This window comes from Terrapene carolina, unplaced genomic scaffold, assembly GCF_002925995.2.
Source record: "Terrapene carolina triunguis isolate 2854851 unplaced genomic scaffold, T_m_triunguis-2.0 Scaffold166, whole genome shotgun sequence".
NCBI lineage: Eukaryota > Metazoa > Chordata > Testudines > Emydidae > Terrapene > Terrapene triunguis.
The window spans coordinates 398,179-417,570 of NW_020664517.1; the positions used below are offsets into that span (position 1 = coordinate 398,179).

General features: G+C 51.3%; 2 protein-coding genes across 5 annotated transcripts in view; one reads left to right on the forward strand and one right to left on the reverse strand.

Moving 5' to 3' along the window:
• Nucleotides 1–9,167, forward strand: part of LOC113406949 (uncharacterized protein KIAA0895-like) — a 45,373-nt gene extending 36,206 nt beyond the window's left edge. For all 3 annotated transcript variants that reach the window (XM_026653867.1, XM_026653869.1, XM_026653868.1), the window contains 2 exons: nucleotides 2,553–2,650; nucleotides 8,849–9,167. In XM_026653867.1, the coding sequence (XP_026509652.1) occupies nucleotides 2,553–2,650; nucleotides 8,849–9,013 (263 nt within the window). In that variant the 3' untranslated portion in view covers nucleotides 9,014–9,167. The remainder of the gene's footprint in view (nucleotides 1–2,552; nucleotides 2,651–8,848) is intronic.
• Nucleotides 9,168–10,413: 1,246 nt separating this feature from the next.
• LOC113406955 (transmembrane protein 208-like) lies at nucleotides 10,414–19,109 on the reverse strand. 2 transcript variants are annotated; one of them, XM_026653879.1, is made up of 6 exons: nucleotides 19,099–19,109; nucleotides 17,549–17,644; nucleotides 16,481–16,540; nucleotides 15,917–16,053; nucleotides 12,103–12,187; nucleotides 10,414–10,809 (listed from the first exon to the last, which is right to left on the reverse strand). In XM_026653879.1, exons 1-6 carry the CDS (start codon nucleotides 19,102–19,104, stop codon nucleotides 10,672–10,674), a joined length of 522 nt encoding a protein of 173 aa, XP_026509664.1. In that variant the 5' UTR covers nucleotides 19,105–19,109; the 3' UTR covers nucleotides 10,414–10,671. The 2 variants fall into 2 exon arrangements, 1 of the variants encoding a protein (XP_026509664.1); XR_003369907.1 differs by having other exon boundaries at nucleotides 10,732–10,809; nucleotides 11,876–12,187.
• Nucleotides 19,110–19,392: the final 283 nt, after the last annotated feature.

Genomic DNA, 19,392 nt, shown 5'->3' on the forward strand with positions numbered 1-19,392 from the left:
GAGCCAGAGGAGAAACTGGCTGACTGTAGAGGGGTAACAGTGAAACTGACTAGATGGAATGTGGGATATGGGGTCTCTGTGCACAACTCCTCTGAAAACCCCACGCCGGCACCTTTTTGCTGTAGCACTTGCAGAGTTGGGTCTGTCCAGGGCTTTTCAGGAAGCGTTACGCAGAGTCCAAGGCAGCGCTACGGTAGCCGGAGCCCTGAACTTGGGTGATAGTAACAGCTCCCAGTCGTTGTCACAGACGGGGGAACCAGCCTGTGTTTATCAGACAGATACTTACACTTAACACTCAGAACCCTTGTAGACAGTCGTTGAAGTACTGTGATTACAAAGAGCGCTGCCACTGCTCATGCTTTTCATAGATTTTAGGGCCAGGAGGGGTCACTGTGACCATCCCTTCTGCCCTCCTGCATACACAGCTGGAGAATGTCACCAGGGATCCCTGTAGCAGCCCCATCACTCAGAGGGACTTAGGCGCTTGACTCCCATTGGTTTCACTGGGAGCTAGGCACTGGAATACTTTTGAGCAGCTGCCCCTGTCTTTGTTTAAAGACTTCAGGTGACAGTGAATCCACCACACCTCTGTGTCAGTTTTTTCAACGGTTAGTCATAGAACCATAGAATATCAGGGTTGGAAGGGACCTCAGGAGGTCATCTAGTCCAACCCCCTGCTCAAAGCAGGACCAATCCTTAGACTGATTTTTGCCCCAGATCCCTAAATGGCCTCCTCAAGGATTGAGCTCACAACCCTGGGTTTAGCAGGCCAATGCTCAAACCACTGAGCTATCACTCCCCCCGAGTTAATTACCCTCATCTAGTTTCAACTCCCAGGCCTTGGATTTTGTTCTGACTTTATTTGCTAGATTAAACAGTCCTCTACTAGTGCGTCACTTGTGGGGTATTGAAAACTGTGTTACCATTACCAGCGCTACCACTTTAAATTATAACGGGTTTCCTGCTCCTGCTTGCAGGCTAGGGGGCTCGGTAGGGAAGTGTGTGATCTGGGCATAGCAGCAGTCAGTCTGTGGAAAGCCAGCCTAGAGCAAAGTGGGGTGAGTTAGGCCTCTCTCTGTCTTAGGGAGCAGCCTGCTTCGTCTCTCTCTGGGTTTTTTGGTTGTTTTGGGATCTGGACTCTACGGGTACATCTACACGTGCAGCTAGGGGTGTGATTCCCAGCTCGAGGTGGCTCTCACCCAGCTAGCGCACTACAAATCAACCGTAGCCATGAGCTAGGCATGCTGAGTATGGGCCAGACTTTCAGACAGGTACATACTTAGGGGTGGCTGGTCCGTCCTGCAGCTCGCACTGCCACAGCTACGCTCTGGTTTTAGCACCCTGTCTCTCCTCAGGCTGCGCCCCAGCGCCAAGTGTAGACATAGTCTCAGAAATGACGTAGCACTACATGGCAGCCTGCAGAGAGAGAGAGAGAGTGTGTGTGTGTGCGCGCGCGCGCGCTGTGAACGTAACAGAGAATGCTGGGACGGCTTCTTTAGGAAAGAAAAATAAAAGAGGATGACGAAGAGTAGAGATAAAATGGCTACCTACTGCAGTCTGGAGAGTTTCCAATTTAATGGGGGGAAAAAAGGAAGATTTTGCAACATACATTCAGAGACTTGAGCAGTATTTTTACGCGTATGCTATAGAGGATACTGATAAACAGAGGGCTGTTTTCCTAACGTTGGTGGGAAAAACGACATTTACCATGCTTAAGCTTGTGTTGTCCACAGAAACCTGCTGAGCTGGAGTATAAAGGAGAGTCTAGAACAGTGGTTTTCAACCTGTTTTCATTTGTAGACCCCTTAATTTCAAATGGAGGTGCGGACCCCTTTGGAGATCTTAGCCATAGTCTGCGGACCCCTAGGGGTCCCTGGACCACAAGTTGAGAACCACTGGTCTGAAGAAACCAGATCACACAGCTTCTCTCAGAGCCCCCTAACCTGCAAGCAGGCCCAGGAAACCCCTTATAGTTTACAGTGATAGCTTTAATTTTCTCCTACGCAGATTTCATCTCCTCCCTCTTCACCCCCTTTTCCAGGTCAGTAATGAATATATTGGAGACCGCTGGTCCTAGTACTGACCCCAGCCCATTGGACTTGCTTCTGACCTCACTTACACCAGCTCTTTCCTAGTCTAACTCTAAGGGATACCTACACTTGGAGCTGGGGCTGCAGTGCTGAGCGTGTGTAGACGTACTCACGGTAGTGCTCATCGAGCCAGCGCATTACAAGCAGGAGTGGAGCCACAGGAGCACTGGCTACCCATGTACAAACCCAGGGGGCCTGGGCGGGTTTGTACTTGGGGCGGCCAGCCCGTGCCACTGCTCTGCTACTGCAGCTGCACTATGATCCTTTTAGCTGATGAGAGCCAGCACGGTATGTCTGTGTGAGCTGGGCACTGCTCCCCTCGCACCAAGTGCAGACACACCCCAGCTGACGTCTGTTGAAATGCTGTTGATTTGCACCAGAGTGGGATGAAAATTAGGTCCGCAGCAGCCAGCATGTTGGGAGGTGGCTGGGCTCCCACTTCTCCTCCTTACTCTCTTCCAGGCTGTTTCAGTAAGGATCAAGTGTATCTGGATGGAATTCTCCGGATCCTGAGGCATCGGCAGACTATTGACTTCCGGTTGCTGGCAGCACTGGGCAAGGTAACAGCCTGGAGTGATGGACAGAACCTGTTTCCTGATGTGAAATCAGTACATGGGAACGGTTCTGCTGCAGGATGGGCCATGGTTTATGGATTATTTATGTGACGATTTTACACCCCCAGCCAGTGCAATAACCAGGGTTCTTCCCCTTGGTCTTAGGGACGTAATCGTAAACTTTGCTATTTGATTAATGTAAATACTCAGGAGATTAACATGAAAAACCCAGCTTTGGTCATTAACCCTGTTCTTAAATGATGGAATTTAGCACAAATACCGAATAGAAAATTACTGCGGAAAGGGATCTGGGGATTATAGTGGATCACAAATGAGTCAACAGTGTAACACTGTTGGGAAAATGCAAACATCATTCTGGGATGTATTAGCAGGAGTGGGGAAGTGGGATACTATGAGAAAACACAAGGAGAAAGGTACAAGATGGGAAGCCTCCTGATTCATACTGAGAAAGCAGGGCAATCGGCTAGTTATCTTAGGCGCATGTACACGAACGCAAGGAGCCTGGGAAACAAGCAGGAAGAATTGGAAGTCCTGGCACAATCAAGGAACTATGATGTGATTGGAATAACAGAAACTTGGTGGGGCAGTTCACATGACTGGAGCACTGTCATGGATGGTATAAACTGTTCAGGAAGGACAGGTACGGGAGGAAAGGTGGAGGAATTGCACTGTATGTAAGAGAGCGGTATGATTGCGCAGAGCTCCAGTATGAAACTGGAGAAAAGCCTGTTCAGAGTCTTTGGGTTAAGTTTAGAGGCGAGAGCAACAAAGGTGATGTCATGGTGGGCATATGCTATAGACCACCGGATCAGAAGGATGAGGTAGACGAGGCTTTCTTCGGACAACTGAAGTTTCCAGATCACAGGCCCTGGTTCTAATGGGGGACTTCAATCACCCTGACATCTGCTGAGACAGCAATACAGCAGTGCACAGACAATCCAGGAAGTTTTTGGAGAGTGTTGGGGACAACTTCCTGGTACAAGTGCTGGAGGAACCAACAAGGGGCCGTGCTTCTCTTGACCTGCTGCTCACAAACAGGGAAGAATTGGTAGGGGAAATAGAAGTGGGTGGCAACCTGGGCAGCAGTGACCATGAGATGGTTGAGTTCAGGATCCTCACAAAAGAAAGAAAGGAGAGTAGCAAAGTATGGACCCTGGACTTCAGAAAAGCAGACTTAGACTCCCTTAGGGAACTGATGGGCGGGATCCCCAGCGAGGCTAATATGAGGGGGCAAGGAGTCCAGGAGATCTGGCTGTATTTTAAAGAAGCCTTATTGAGGGCGCAGGAACAAACCATCCCGATGTGCAGAAAGAATAGCAAATATGGCAGGCGACCAGCTTGGCTTAACAGTGAAATCTTCGGTGAGCTTAAACTCAAAAAGGAAGCTTACAAGAAGTGGAAATTTGGATAGATGACTAGGGAGGAGTATAAAAATATTGCTCGAGCATGCAGGGGTGTAATCAGGAAGGTCAAGACACAATTGGAGTTGCAGCTAGCAAGGGATGTTATGAGTAACAAGAAGGGTTTCTACAGGTATGGTAGCAACAAGAAGGTGGTCAGGGAAAGTGTAGGACCCTTACTGAATGGGGGAGGCAACCTAGTGACACATGATGAGGAAAAAGCTGAAGTACTCAATGCTTTTTTTGCCTCGGTCTTCACAGACAAGGTCAGCTCCCAGACTGCTGCACTGGGCAACACTGTATGGGGAGGAGGTGAGCAGCCCTCAGTGGTGAAAGAACAGGTTAAGGACTATTTAGATAAGCTGGACATGCTCAAATCCATAGGTCCAGATCTAATGCATCCGAGGGTGCTGAGGGAGTTGGCTGACGTGATTGCAGAGCCACTGGCCATTATCTTTGAAAATTCATGGCAATCAGGGGAGGTCCCAGACGATTGGAAAAAGGCAAATATAGTGCCCCAGGAAAGAAAGAGAACCCAGGGAACTACAGATCGGTCAGCCTCACTCCAGTCCCTGGCAAAATCATGGAGCAGGTCCTCAAGGAATCCATTTTGAAGGACTTGGAGGAGAGGAAGGTGATCAGGAACAGTCAATATGGATTCACCAAGGGCAAGTTATGCCTGACCAACCTGATTGCCTTCTATGATGAGATAACTGGCTCTGTGGATATGGGGAAAGCGGTGGATGTGATATATCTTGACTTTAGCAAAGCTTTTGATTCGGTCTCCCACCAAGTTAAAGAAGTATGGGCTGGATGAATGGACTATAAGGTGGATAGAAAGCTGGTTAGATCGTTGGGCTTAATGGGTAGTGATCAACGGCTTGATGTGTAGTTGGCAGCTGGTAGCAAGCAGAGTGCCCCAAGGGTCGGTCCAGGGGCCGGTTTTGTTCAACATCTTTATTAATGATCTGGATGACGGGATTAATTGCACCCTCAGCAAGTTCGCAGACAACACTAAGCTGGGGGGAGAAGTATATATGCTGGAGGGTATGGATAGGGTCCAGAGTGACCTAGACAAATTGGAGGATTGGGCCAAAAGAAATCAGATGAGGTTCAACAAGGACAAGTGCAGAGTCCTGCACGTAGGAAGGAAGAATCCCATGCATCGCTACAGGCTGGGGACCGACTGGCTAAGCAGCAGTTCTGCAGAAAAGGACCTGGGGATTACAGTGGACGAGAAGCTGGATATGAGTCAGCAGTGTGCTCTTGTTGCCAAGAAGGCCAACGGCATATTGGGCTGCATTAGTAGGAGCATTGGCAGCAGATCGAGGAAAGTGATTATTCCCCTGTATTCGGCACTGGTGAGGCCACATCTGGAGTATTGCATCCAGTTTTGGTCCCCCCACTGTAGAAGGGATGTAGACAAATTGGAGAGAGTCCAACAGAGGGCAACAAAAATTATTAGTGGGCTGGGGCACATGACTTATGAGGACAGGCTGAGGGAACTGGGCTTATTTAGTCTGCAGAAGAGAAGAGTGAGGGGGGATTTGATAGCAGCCTTCAACTACCTGAAGGAGGGGTTCCAAAGAGAATGGAGCTTGGCTGTTCTCAGTGGTGGCAGATGACAGAACAAGAAGCAATGGTCTCAAGTTGCAGTGGGTGAGGTCTAGGTTGGATATTAGGAAACACTATTTCACTAGGAGGGTGGTGAAGCACTGGAATGGGTCACCTAGGGAGGTGGTGGAATCTCCATCCTTAGAGGTTTTTAAGGCCCGGCTTCACAAAGCCCTGGCTGGGATGATTTAGTTGGTGTTGGTTCTGCTTTGAGCAGGGGATTGGACTAGATGACCTCCTGAGGTCTCTTCCAACCCTGATATTCCATGATTCTATGAGTGTTATTAAGCAAGACACAAAAAGTAATTCTTCCACTCTACTCTACACTGGTAAGGCTTCAAGTGGAGTATTGTGTCTACATCTGGGCACCACACTTCGGGAAAGATGTGGACAGATTGGAGAAAGTCCAGAGAAGAGCCACAAAAATGATGAATGGTCTAGAAAACATGACCTGTGAGGAAAGACTGAAAAAATTGGGTTTGTTTAGTCTGGAGAAGAGAAGACTGCGGGGAGGGGAGGGGAGGGGCATGAGAACAGTCTTCAAGTACATAAAAGGTTGTTATAAAGAGGAGGGTGAAAAATTGTTCTCCTTAACCACTGAGGACAGGACAAAAAGTAATGGATTTAAACTGCAGTAAGGGAGGTTTGGGTTGGACATTAGGAAATACTTCCTAACTTCAGGGTAGCTAAGCACTGGAGCAGATAACCTAGGGAGGTTGTGGAATCTCTATTGTCAGTGGTTTTTAAGAGCAGGTTGGACAAACACCTGCCAGGGATGCCTAGATAGTCCTGCCTCAGTGCAGGGGACTGGACTAGAGACCTATCCAGGTCCCTTCCTGGCCTGAATTTCTATGAAAAAGAGAATGGATACAAGTGTGAGTGAGGGAAACAAATGGTTACATATAAAACAACCATAAAACACAAACTAGGGCTGACACTTAGTACTAGTGACCTTTCCGAGCCAATCAGGTAGATTCTCTCCTGACAGTTCAGTCTTTTGCAGCATTTGCTAGTCCCTAGGAGCTAGGCCAGCATCTTCCTTGCAGCATCGCCACTCCCCCAGGTTCTTTCTCAGTGGCTGGATGCTGCAGCATGTCTCTCTCCACCCTGTGAGTCGCTTATCAGTCCTTTGCCTTTCTGCGGAGGGCCGTCCCCTCGCTACCATAGCAGCCCATCTCACTTCAGTGGGCTGATAGTTTATTGTTGATGGTTTGCCACTGATCGTTTGGTTGTCCACCACTGCTGCAGTGGTGGACAACAGCACTATACAGTATGTGATTGGCTAGCCAGCGACGGGGGGTGGCAGTCACTTCCCACTTCAATGGGCTTTCCTCAAGACCCATAACGGCCTAGTTTTCACTCTAGTTACATTATCCCTTAAATATAACCCGTGCACACAGCTTGCGATGATTGAGAATCGATACATTACAAGCTTTCAGCAGAGACCTCACAAGCTGCCCTTCATGGATAAATACCTTGGACGCAGTGTTTTAGGCACAGTGAGTTTGTCAGGTCTGAGCCAGGCAGTGACGCCTTTGCTGGCTGGCGCCAGTGGGTCTCAGTAAGTAACTCTCTTCTCCCTGTCCAGAGAGTTGAATTCCCAGGAGTGTCTCTTGAGCAGATCACACCGAGCTCCTCTGTACCTCAGGCCAGGTTTCAGGCAGGACCAGGCTCATACAAAGACTGCAAAGCGTATGCTCGTATGACAGTGAGGAGTTCCCTGAGACGTCTCGGTCATGTGGCAGCTTGCAGGTACGTGGCTCAGCATGCCAGACTTCTCCACAGAGTCCTGCCGAGGTGGTTGAAGTCTGCCTGCTGTCCCACTCAGAATCCACAGGACGTGCGGACTCCCATACATGCAAGTTTCCTCTCATCCCTGGACTGTTGGCTGGACCTTGCCAGTGTACACAACGGGTTCCCTTTTCCCCAACCCTCCCTTCAGTGACCCTAGTCACAGATGCTTCAGCTATTGGCCGGGGAGGACTTTCAGACTCAGGATCTCTGGTCAGCTCAGTTGGGGCGGGGACTTTGGGGAAGGGGTTGGAATGGGGGTGAGGAAGAGGCAGGGCCTCATGGAAGGGGCAGAGTGGGGTTGGGGGCAGGGGAGGGGCGGGGCGGGGACCCACGGAAAAGAGGGGAAATCGGCGCCTATGCCCTCCCCCTCCGTATGGTGCTGAGATTTGAGCAGACAGGCTCACCCCGTGCTAATGGCCGTGTCAGCATTGGTTCTCGCCCAGTGGAACCGGTCATGTCGCGCTCCTGTATCTCTACCGCACAGAAGAGCTTTTAGACACAGGTGTCATTTGCTACCCTGGGCCTGCGTTTTTCCTGATCACAAAGATGAGGTACCAGCGGTGTGAGATGACAAAACCCAGCAAATTAACCAGCCTACCTGGGGAGTCTCCCAGGAACGTCACCACACCCGAGAGACTCTGTGGGTCCTTCTTTGGTTTAGCTTGGCCTGGGCAGTCAGAGGCTAATGTGTATTTCTGAAGCTCTGGCCTGACCCGTTTCTCACTGCATGGCTCACGTCGATACATTTGCTGATGTAGGCCTAGGGTAGGTGCTCTGGTCCCTGTCACGGTGATAAGGGTGTGCTTACTTCTGTTTGTTCTATGGCTGAGCAAGGCGGTGCCGGCCCACCCTGTACCTGGCCCTCGCTGCAGCCCCACCAGGTGCAAGCTGAGTTCCTGTCTGTCCAAATGAGCCGCTGTTTGTTGGGCCTGAGAGAAGGTGCCTGTGCTCTGTGTCACCTGCCTCCATATCAGCAATTTCTGCTCCAGATGGGAACCCGACCTGCCAGGCTCCAATATCTGCGCAGCTCGTTGGGTCTCATGCACTGCAGCGAGAAATCAGAGTATCTGTTGGAAGCCTCTCCGTGACCCCGACCCTAGAGTCTGGAGCTGGTGGGTCACAGCCCCCCATCCCTCCTGGCCAGAGCGACCATGTAGCTCAGGTGCCTGGAATTCCTGGGAACGTTCCATCCATTCTTGCTACCATGTGGTGCCCTCTCAGTAAGGCCCGGGCTAGTGTCGTTACATTAGCAGCCCTCCCCCAGATGCTATAGCAGGAGGTGAGTGAATCAGAACGCATGCGGGGCTGCGTGTGTGCAGAGATCCCCTTGGATGGATGGCCTGAGGGCCTGAAACATCTGTTTTCTTTCCACCAGGTCTCCTACGAAGATGTGAATCAGCTGAAGCAATTTGGGGTTCTGGAGAAGGCGCGAATCCCCCATTTCATGCAGGACATGGAACGGTACAGGCAGCAGCTTGACCACATCATCGCCACCAACAGACTGAATGAGGAGGAGCTAGAGCAGTTGCTGCCGGACTGACCAGGTCTGCAGGGTCCTGACCTGCCTGCCCCGTGGCAGAGTCCCATTTCCCAGGCCACACTGCCTTGTGGACAGGAAGCCTTTGGCACAAAAGGGAGTTGTCTTGTGTGCGTGTCTGACTGCAGCCGTCCAAAGCATTTAGGGTGCCCAGGGGTCTGCGTATTTATTATTCGTTTTGTGACTGGTCGGCAGGTCAGTCCTCACCTGGAGGAGGCAGGCTGCCATTTCAGAGCTTCCTCCCATCCATTCAGCATCGGGTCCTGCAAAGGGAGAGCTGGTTGGGTGGATTCCTGCAGCAGGACATAGCTTAGCAGGATGGAATGCAGCGGTGAGGGTGGGGGGGAGGGGACGATGGCTAAGATGCATGCAATGCCACGGGAGGGAACTAGCACCAGGGGTGCTTTGGGGGTTGTGTTTTTTAAATGCTGTTGCAGGAGGAGGGCGTTACACTGGGGGAAGGAAGGATGATGGAAGATAGTTAAACAGCCCAAATCCAAGATGGAGAAGAGAAATGTTTCTCTAGGAATCACTGAGAGGACTGTGAGAAATCTGCAGATCATAGATTAAAACCCTAGGAGGGAGCGGTAGCTTGGTCAGGGAGGGTGGAAGGGTGTGAGGTGTTGGAGGAGCAGAGCTGGACGAGTGGCTGAAGGAGCACCAGGTCTGTTCTAGTCTAGATCGGTTCTTGTACTGTGCTCATCACTGTAGTACCTGGGCAGAGGGGAAGCCAGACAGCTCGGAGTGACTTCTCTAGTTGGTGAGAGGGAACTGGATATTATTAAAGAAATCAAATTTAGGCTGCATGCCATGAAAAGCTTCTGACAGCGCGATATTTCCTCATCAGCAGGCGCTCTGGTCAGCACAGTCTGCACCAGAACTCAATCAACTGCTTATTTGCTTCCCACCCTTGGTCTAGACATTGCCTGTAAAAATGCCTTTGCCCTTGACCATTCCTCAGCTGTAAGGAGGATTTTAATTCCCCCAATAAAGATTTTTTTCCACTCCTGTTTACATGGGAAGTGTCAGTGACGCTGGAGGCCTCACTAGGGGACTAGCAAAGAAATGGGGGAAGGTGTCACCCAAGAACTTGAAATCTGAGCACCAGCTTCTGGCAGTGCTGGGGGACTATTGTGAACGGTCCCAGCCTGTCAGTGATAGTTCAGTGAGAGTAGCCAGCTCCACTCTGAACATCCTTTCTCCACTGCTTAGAACTTTGTCAAACTTTCACTTGGCGGCATGACATTTTCCAGCTCTCGTCTCTGCCTGCTGGTGATTTTTTTGTTGTTGTTGCAAAGTTTGACCCTGAAGCAAACATCGGCCATCAGTCCCATCGCTTAGATTCTCCTCTTTAATATATTTCCTCCAACAAGGCAATTCCCAATCCCCAAACTCATTACACCATTGCTTGAAAAAGCTATTTACACATATCCCATCGTAACCTCCCTCCCCCTTGTCAAGTAAGGCCCCAAGTGGTGGAGCAGCCCCTGATGTGACCATCAGAAGCAGTCAAGGGAAGTCTCTGGCAGCCTTTAGAGCGGAATGGATCGATGAGAGGGTGACAGACACTGTGATGGTTTCTGATTGGTTTAAATCGCATCCCTGATGAAGTAACCAGGTGGAGATGGTGAATTAGATCGAATCCACCCCCACGTGTGTAGCTAGAAGCGCTTCATCTGGCGGCGCTCCTGGCGGCGTTGCTTCTTCTCATTTGGCTCCTGGGTGGCAGCTGAAGAGTCGGCCGTGAGCCAGGGCCCCAGGATGTTCACCCACAGGAGATAGAGAGCCCGTCCTGGCGCCTACAAAGCACAACAGGCAGCAAACTCAGTTACTGTAGGACGACACTCGGCTACCAGGGACCGCAGAGCTCCAGAGAAGCTGATTCTACATCCAGACCTGGGTCTAGTCTTTAATGACATCAGTGCTGGTGAAAGGTGCCCCTAGATCCATGCCGCAGTCAATGGGAGCTGCAGGGGCTCCGCACTTTTGAGAACCACCCGCTTCTTTAGGGGCCTAAATATAGACTTGAGGCCTCATGATTGGAGCCTAGTCATGAAAATCTTGGCTTCAGTTCCTAAGATCTCCACAGACCAGGCCCCACTTCCCAGCAACGGGCTCGCCCCCATTCCAGGAGGACTGCTCCTCGGAATAGGAGAATATGGGCTACTCCATTTCAATGCTTATTCAATTCAGTCTATTCCTCCTGACAAGACGCCCAGTACAGGGGTCAGACACGAGGCCGCTCCACCGACAAAGGAAAATATTCTGAGTTACGTTTTAGTCAGCCAGCCATTTATAACGGGTGGCTTCTGCCACACAGACCCACTGGTGACAAAGCTAGGTAATAATCAGTTTGCGGTTTTTAATCAGTCTATGCAGGAAGTTCTGTTTTGATGTACGTCTACCTGTGCCAGGTGTTAAAAGTCTTTGATAAGTTAGAAGGGGGGGGAGAATTGATTTTCAGGGATGCTGAGCGCTCAGCAGCTCCCCAGTTCAGTCAGGGTTGCCCCTGCACCGACATGGTCAAGGCAAGGCAGGTAAGTACTCACAGCTCACCCCGTCACCACGCACATGTAAAGTATCAATGCGCATCCCAAGACATCCTGGACTCTGCCCCAAATGCCCCTCCCCCATCTATCATTGCCCGCTGGGCCTCTCACTGTCCAAGGGCTTTCAGAGAGGTGGCACCCAAACCCCGGCAGGCCTCAGCATTCCCGTGCATAACGGCACTCTCTCTTCTGGAGAAGACTGAGGGAGGGCTGCATGGTTTACCAAAAACCAGCTCTAGGCTGGGAAGGGAGGGTGAGAAATGAAATGGAAATAAGGTGTAAACAGCGAGAGTGAGTAACCACTGGGACGATTTACCAAGGGCCATGGTGGCTTCTCCATCCCTGGCCATTTTTAAACCAAGACTGGCGGTTTTTCTAAAATCTGCTCTGGGAATTCTGCTGGGGCAGGTCTCTGGCCTGTGCTATACAGGTGGGCAGCCTCGGTCCTTCTGGCCGTGGAGTCTATGAACTGGAGCAGAGCTGGAAGGGAGAGCAAGGCAAGGTTTGAATCTGGGGGTAGGGAGAAGGGCCCCAAAGACTTACCAAGAGCCAGAAGTACCAGACATAGAGGGAGACGCAGCTGAGCACTTGGACAATGGCTGTCAGTAGGATCACATCCTTGAGGTGCCTGAGAGGGACGGGAAAAGCAACAGGTTAATTGCACTGAGCCAGGGCCCGTTTTCTGAACTGAACATCTGCAGTCCAAACCCTGTCGTCAACACTACAATTCTGCTGCCACTACAAAGCTCCTGGGCTCCCCTCTAGCCCTTCCCAGTTCTCCTTTGGACAGGAACAGTCCCATGGCTTTGGGAAACCATGTGTTCAATTCCCCATTCTGCCATGTGAGTTAGGGCCTCGGAGAAATAGTGTCTTCTGAAGACTCAAATAGGGCCTTGGGCTCCCCAGCGGAGGGGCAGGGCAGGCCTGGCTGAATGGGGGAAAAAATGATCAACGCCGTTACAGGCAGCTCCGTATGAATTTTGGCCTGTGTTCTGCATGAAGCCTGCTCGCTCACAGGACCCTGACTGGCAGCACTAGGAGAGGTGTTAAACTTCATGGTGCATTCCCATGCCATAGCAGCTAGCCCCTCCGCATACACAGAGCTGCTGAGCTAACACGACACAGCATCCCCTGGATAAACATACCCCAAGGGGCACAAACAGCTGGAGGGTCAACTGCCCATTACTCATCTGACCCCAGGCCAGGTTCTCCCACCCACCCCCTTTGATTTCCCACACACAAAACCATTGAGGTAACACACAAACGGCGAGAGCCATTGGCAGGGGTGGGCTGAATCGCAGCTCTCACAACAGCATGATACGTTTGTCTTCTACGCAGCTCAGACACACCCAGACCGTTGTAATGTGCACAGAAGAGAAACACGACCCCCCGGCACTCACATGAAACAACACGTACTAGAGTAAGAAACCAATAGGCTGGCATGCAGACACTGCAACAGCGGGAATTAGCATGTCTCACTGTATGCAGTGCCGCACCAAGCTACCCAGCATTTGGAAACAGCTTCTCTGGGTACTGATCTGGACCTGACCACACAGCACGTGAGCACCTCGCAAACAAGAATGAATTTCTCCTCACCACAGTCCACGGGGACTGAACCTAGATCTCCCAAGTAACAACTGCCTACACCACATCCTCGAGGAATGTACAAAATCCTCTTTGGGGTTAGACGGGACGCTGGAAATACATTCCAATCAGTACTCTACAAAAAGCAGTTTCAAGTGAGCATTTGTTCCTGTGGCAAAGTACAACGTGACAGGACTGTCAGGTGACAGGGAAGCGTAACAATGCTTCTTGGAGTGTTTCAAATGGCAAACTGACAGGAACTGAACAGCTGAGAGTACAGCACATTAGTCCTAACACACTGCACACCTATTCTGACTCTGCTGGAAAAAATGCGCAGTAAAATACTGGAAAACCCAGAGATCACATCACTGGAGACTATTCCAATGCACAAACACAAGGGGGCAGAGTGGAGCAGTAAACCATAACTTTGCATTTGGTGACTTCGCTGTCTCTGAGCACATCTATGCTGCATTAATAGTGGGGTTTTGCATGCACTATTATTTATCTTGGACAAAAATTATTCTAGGCAGTGAATTGTAGTATATCAGGCAAGTAAAAACTCTCTCTACTGCCCAGGCAAAAGTAACTCAGGACAGTTGTAACAGGAAAGATAGAACTTATATGAGCTGTGGATTCAAGGGACATATACAATCATTTACCTTCACTTTTTAGAACAAGCCAATAAAAGTCCCGTCCCTGCCAATCATCTTCCCGGCCATTCCCAATCACACAGCTGTATTGTGAAGCACCAGGCCACGTGTCACATCTGGAGCACTATCATTATCCAGCCAAACAATTTCCCATAGTACTAGGAGGATTTCAGAAAAGATCAGGTGGTTCCGTTTTTTCACTACCGCTCTGCCCTGTACAGTGTGCGTCACACAAAGGGCCCAGCGAGCTTTCCAGAGGTAAGTGGTCAATGAGGAGAGTAAGAGAGACACTGAGTAGTAAGGAGACAAGGGAGAAACCAAGTGGGTGAGGTGGCGATACCCAGGCCAGTTGCGCCAGAAGCTATAGTGCAAGCGGCCCTTACACCAACACACGAGCAGTTTCTTTTTCTGGTGGTAGCCAACTTCCTCCTCTTCCCCCACCTCTCCATGCCTGAGTCCTCCCTTGCCCTGAAAGTTTGAGAAAGTCTTTGGTTTAGCTGCAATGTCAACTTTGCCAACATGTGCAACAGACACAGAGGGCAACAGGAGGAGTGTCAGAGTTGGGATGGCAACAGTGCAGTCAGATTGGGATGGTTCTGCAGTTCTAAGCCCCTGGTTCCCACCCATCAGCGGTGCCTTAACATTCAATGCTGCAGACATGCCTTCGGGGAGGGGATGCCACCCTAGGCCTCCCAGTGGAATTCAGTTTTTCCCCTCAATGTTTTCCACAGAATTTTAGTTCCAGGTTTAAAAAGGTGCCATTTCTTGCCTGTCTGTCAGAAGAGGGCCTCCTGAACATACAGCAACGCGGCGCCATCTGCCCAAGCCTGCACGTTAACCCCCCCGATTGTCCTGGCACCAGCTGACACGCGGCGACAGACCACTATGGCGACATCACCGTACCGTACAGGGCACCGTGGGAAGGAGTCAGGGATGTAAAAGGTTAAATGGTTAACATTAGGCTTACCGTTAACCAACCGTAACCATTAACACTCAGCCCCCGGCCCCACCAGAGCCACCTCGGTTAACCGGTTCAACGATATAATTTTAATCGTTTAACTGGTTAACTTTTTAAACGATATTTCCATCCCTAGGAGTGAGACTTTGTGTGTACTCCCCTCACTCTGATACTTACCCAGCTCACCCCTGGAGCAGACTGCCTGCCCCACCAGCGCCTCCTACTGCCTAGCTCTCTTCCTCCTGGGAGCGCCCCGGGCCCGAGAACAGGGCTGGGCACTGAACACACACAGACACACTCAGTCCCTGCCCCAGAGAGCTGACAATCGAAACAGAGCAGACAGATGCAGGGTGGGGGAAGGGACAGACACACAACCAGAATGCTTCACCTCGGATGGTGAGGACCTTTAACAAAGATTTGACAAATAGGTGGAGGGGACTGACTCTCTCTGGAAAGCGTGGGCTGGATCTCCGAGGAGAGGCCAGAGAGCAAGGACTTGCTCTTGACTACACACAATTGCCTGGTCTTTCCTGTAAGCAAGCTGAGGGTGCCTGAATTAGCTTAGCTCAGACATATAATTCAAGGTCTGTTAAGCAAGCTTGCTTTTCTTTTAATTCCATTGTCTCTCTTTTTAATAGGTCTTACTTTGTTCTAAGGAAACAACTCTTGTGTAGGTGCTTCAGGCAGCCAATCCAAGGAAAAGAACTTTGGAGAGGGTAAAGATTTTATGCACCCTAAACATCCCCCTCAGTCAAAGGGCAGGGGAAGAGCTGTCCTCTGCTAGAGAATGTAACACCCCAGGAGAGAAGCCAAAGGGCAAAGGAGGAGTTGGCGGAGCAGCTGGGTACGGTCACACATCCAGCCTAGTGAAGGCCCTAAGCAAGTCACTATCTCAGCCTAGCACACTTCCTGGGGTGTCCCGTTACTCACTGCCTGGAGGCGGAGCTAGACGTTCAAGCAACGAGGACAGTTCGACGGATTCTTGGGAAATGACAAGAATGATTAGAAAGTTTCCCACTGGGGAGAGCAAGTGAACTCTGTGGGATGGTCTCAGAGCTGAGGCTCTGCTATGCTTCTTCCCACGCTCTCAGGGGTAAATGGGTCTGTGTACGCGCTCAGGCAGCAGGTCCTGCTCACCTGGACTCGTGTGGGTGTGGACACTCACTCTGCCATCCCCTGCTCCATATTCAGGTCAATTCCCCCGTCAGCAAGGTTGCCATCGTCCGTGAAAGACGCCTTTGCCATGGAAGTCATGGAGCGGTAACTGGCACCGTAGATCACCATGCTAAACACAAATGCAACCTGCAACAAGCAAATAAAGATCAGCCATGAAAGCGACCAGCCCATAGGGTAAAGCAGCAGGAGCAGAGCCCCACAGCAATTATTTGTACTGACATTTCTGATCAGTGAAGATGTTCTCGTCTCAGCTGGGTAAAAGCCCCTCACGGGGTTTGTGTGTCCAGGCAAACATGGCTTATGCACTGCCTATCAGAGCAACCTAGAAACAATGAGGGGGCAGCAGTCCCAAGACAGTGTGAGTGAATGCCAAACTCCACACTAACCCCAACAGGAGATCTGAGGGGCCCTGTTTGAACATCCAGTAAAGATTCCTCACAGCCCCAGGGAGAAACAGAAGGAAGGGCGAGAGACTGGAACAAATACCCCAGCAGGTGTTACCCCCTCGCTTTCTCCACCCTGAACAGGGAAGGGTCAGAGATCAGGGACTTACCCAGGTCCAGAAGGAGGCTGTTGTGTAGAAGATCACCAGGTTCACAACTGCATAAATGGCCTGAAGACAAGGGAAATAAAGCCAAGCAGCCAGAATGAGCAAGTGTGAGGGGAAGGAACACCTCAGGGACGGGACAGCTTTGGGCCTTCTCCCAATATGCTATCATGAAAAATGGCCTGAGTCTCAGAGGGTCACCCCCGCTTGCACCTTGCCTGCTTCTCCAAGATCTATTGCCCTAAGACGCTGGAAAAGGAACGCTCCAGAGAGCTCCCTGGCGTCAGAAAGCTGAAGCTGGATCCAGACAGTTTTCAGAGCCAGGCAAGCCACAAGTCTATGAGCTGGCTCCAGCAGAGCAGAAATGTTAGTCTGACTAGGGGTGAAAGCTTTAAGGCGAAGGAGAGCTCCTTGCTTTCGTAGTGCTAGTTCTTAGCTCCTTCATACCTCCTAGCCACACCTGCCTTTACAGTACGCAATAGGCCAATACATATATGGCGTTTGGGGGATTGTTTCTGTCATGTGGGGCTGTACATTTCTCCTCCTCCCCAGAAAATAAAAACCCAAAGAAAGTCTTCCCCACCCCCGAGCTTTCAGAGCGCTGGGTGGGAGAAGGTGCACTTCCCAACCTGCAATCCCTCACTACAGGCCAGGTTTGGGTCAGCTCCCTCCCTGCTAACCCATTCCTGGAAGTTAAAACCATTCCACCTCCACTGAGAGACAGAGGTGTCAGCTCTTTCCCCAGGTCTCTGGGGACTCAGCAAGGTGTGTCACTGCTCCCCCTACAGCCCCTAAGTGCAGAAGTTACGTGAGGCCATACGGCCCTTTTCATGTTCGCCCTGACTGAAATGGAGCTGCCAGCCAGAGAAGGAATCCCTTCTTCAATTCCCCCAACCCTTCGACCCCTAAGGCCCCACAGGATTTAGGGCTGTCAGGCCCCACAAAAGGATGGGACAAAATAGGCATCTGGGAAGGAAGCAGTTTCCTGCCCAATATGCTCGGATTTGCCTTTGCAGCCAATAGCTGTAGACTGGAATTCATAGCCTTGGAAGACTGATGGAGAGAGACACTCACATTAGCACCAAGGATGATCCGCAGGTAGAATTTCAGAGTCTCCTTGTTCTCTTCAAAAATCTGCTTTTTGCCTTTGGTTCCCACCTTCCCCTTTGGCTAGAAAAAGAGCGCAGCCTTTAACACATACATCCTTGCACCCCTCTGCTCACATCTCAATCCCTTCTCCAAAGCTCCTCCTGCCGACACCCCCTCCACAACCCACTGATCCCAAAGGCAGTGCTGTTGAGGCCTGGAGTTATTATATAGAGTTGTCATTTAGCTGCTTTGAGTGTGGAGACACCAGAAACTGAGTGCTCTTTTCATATGGTCTAAAGAGGAAAAAAAAAATCTCTGTTCTGTCCAGCCGTCGTTGGGTGAATTCTTGTACACATGTATAATTTGCTTGCGGGACTGTAGGTTTCTTGCCCCAGCTGTTGTAGATGGCCATTAAGGTCAGGCCCCTGGCTTTGCTTCCATATTCCAGGACAGGTTGGATTATGCTGTCAGGTCATTTTCATAGTAGTTTTCTGGTGGTCAATATTTAGCCTGTGGCTTTTGTTAATGGCACTTAAGCCCTACAGGCTTCTTCTGCTCCTGTGTTTGTCAGCAGTCTGCACTTCCGAGGCCCATCTAGGTAGAGCTCCGTGTGGGTTCTACCCCAGCATTTATAAAGCATAGTTTAGTCGGCTGGTCTTTGGGCATTTTGTAGATGAACATTTTTTGTTTATCCTAAGTTGACTTGCAAAGTCCAAGCATTGCCATATGCTTCTAACTGTTGTCAGTTTCTCTGGAGGACAGCTTATGTGGGTGAGCATATCATCCCCAGTTTCTACCTCTGTTGTTCAGTCGGAGCCCTGGTTTGGAGAACTGTTTCAAGAGAGTTGGTCAGTCATTGATGTCTACAGGCTGGACAGGGCAAGGCGACATCTCGGTCACTCCCCTTTCTTTCCTGAAGGCCTCTATCTGCATGTTGTCTATTATAACCCTACCCTTGAGGGATCCATACACAGCTCTAAAGAGACAGTCAATCGAAGTCATGTCAATTAAATAAACGAGCATCACGTTCTACATCCACCCTCGAGATCCCCTCACCATTTTCCATGGTTTTACAATCACCCCCCCACTCCCGCACCCCGCTGTGCAGCCCTCGTGGAGGAGCAGAGATAGGGTCTCGCGCAGGGAAACACCCTCCTGTTTCGCTCTCAGGAGTGTCGAGGCTGAGGGCCTAGGCCAGGCCCAGGAGGGGGAGGCTAGGGGTAGACTGGGGGCACAGGCCAGGCCAGACGAGGGCAGGGGGGCGGGCGGGAGGCACAGGCCAAGCCCGGGACGGGCAGGCGGACTCAGACCAGGCCAGGCCATGGCCGGACGGGGGGGCACAGGCCAGGTCCAGGGGGGCTCAGGCCAGGGGGGGAGGGGGCCGGGCGGGGAGGCTCAGGCCAGGCCAGGCATATGTGGGGGAAAGGGGCCAGGCGGGGGGCACTGGCCAAGCCCGGGGGGAGGGGGCCGGACGGGGGGGCTCAGGCCGCGCCCGGCGCTTTGCGGGAGTCCCCAGGCGCCCCGCGGCCCCTCACCGCCATTGCGGCTCCAGTTCCCCCGGCGGCAGCGACACCAACTCAGCACTAGCGCAGCTTCCGGCGCCGGGTCCGCGTCACCGGAAACGGAAGGGACGAGAGAGCGCTCTGGGAAAGAGGCGGGGTTCTGACCCCGCACCGGACTACAATTCCCAGCAGCCTTTGCGGCGTTGTCATGGTGAACCCGGAAGTGCGGGCGCAGAGACCGGCAGTGAGTGGGATTGACGGACACAGAGATGGGGTGGTAGGGACAGGGGAGAGGCGTGAGTGACGGACAGACAGACAGACAGACAG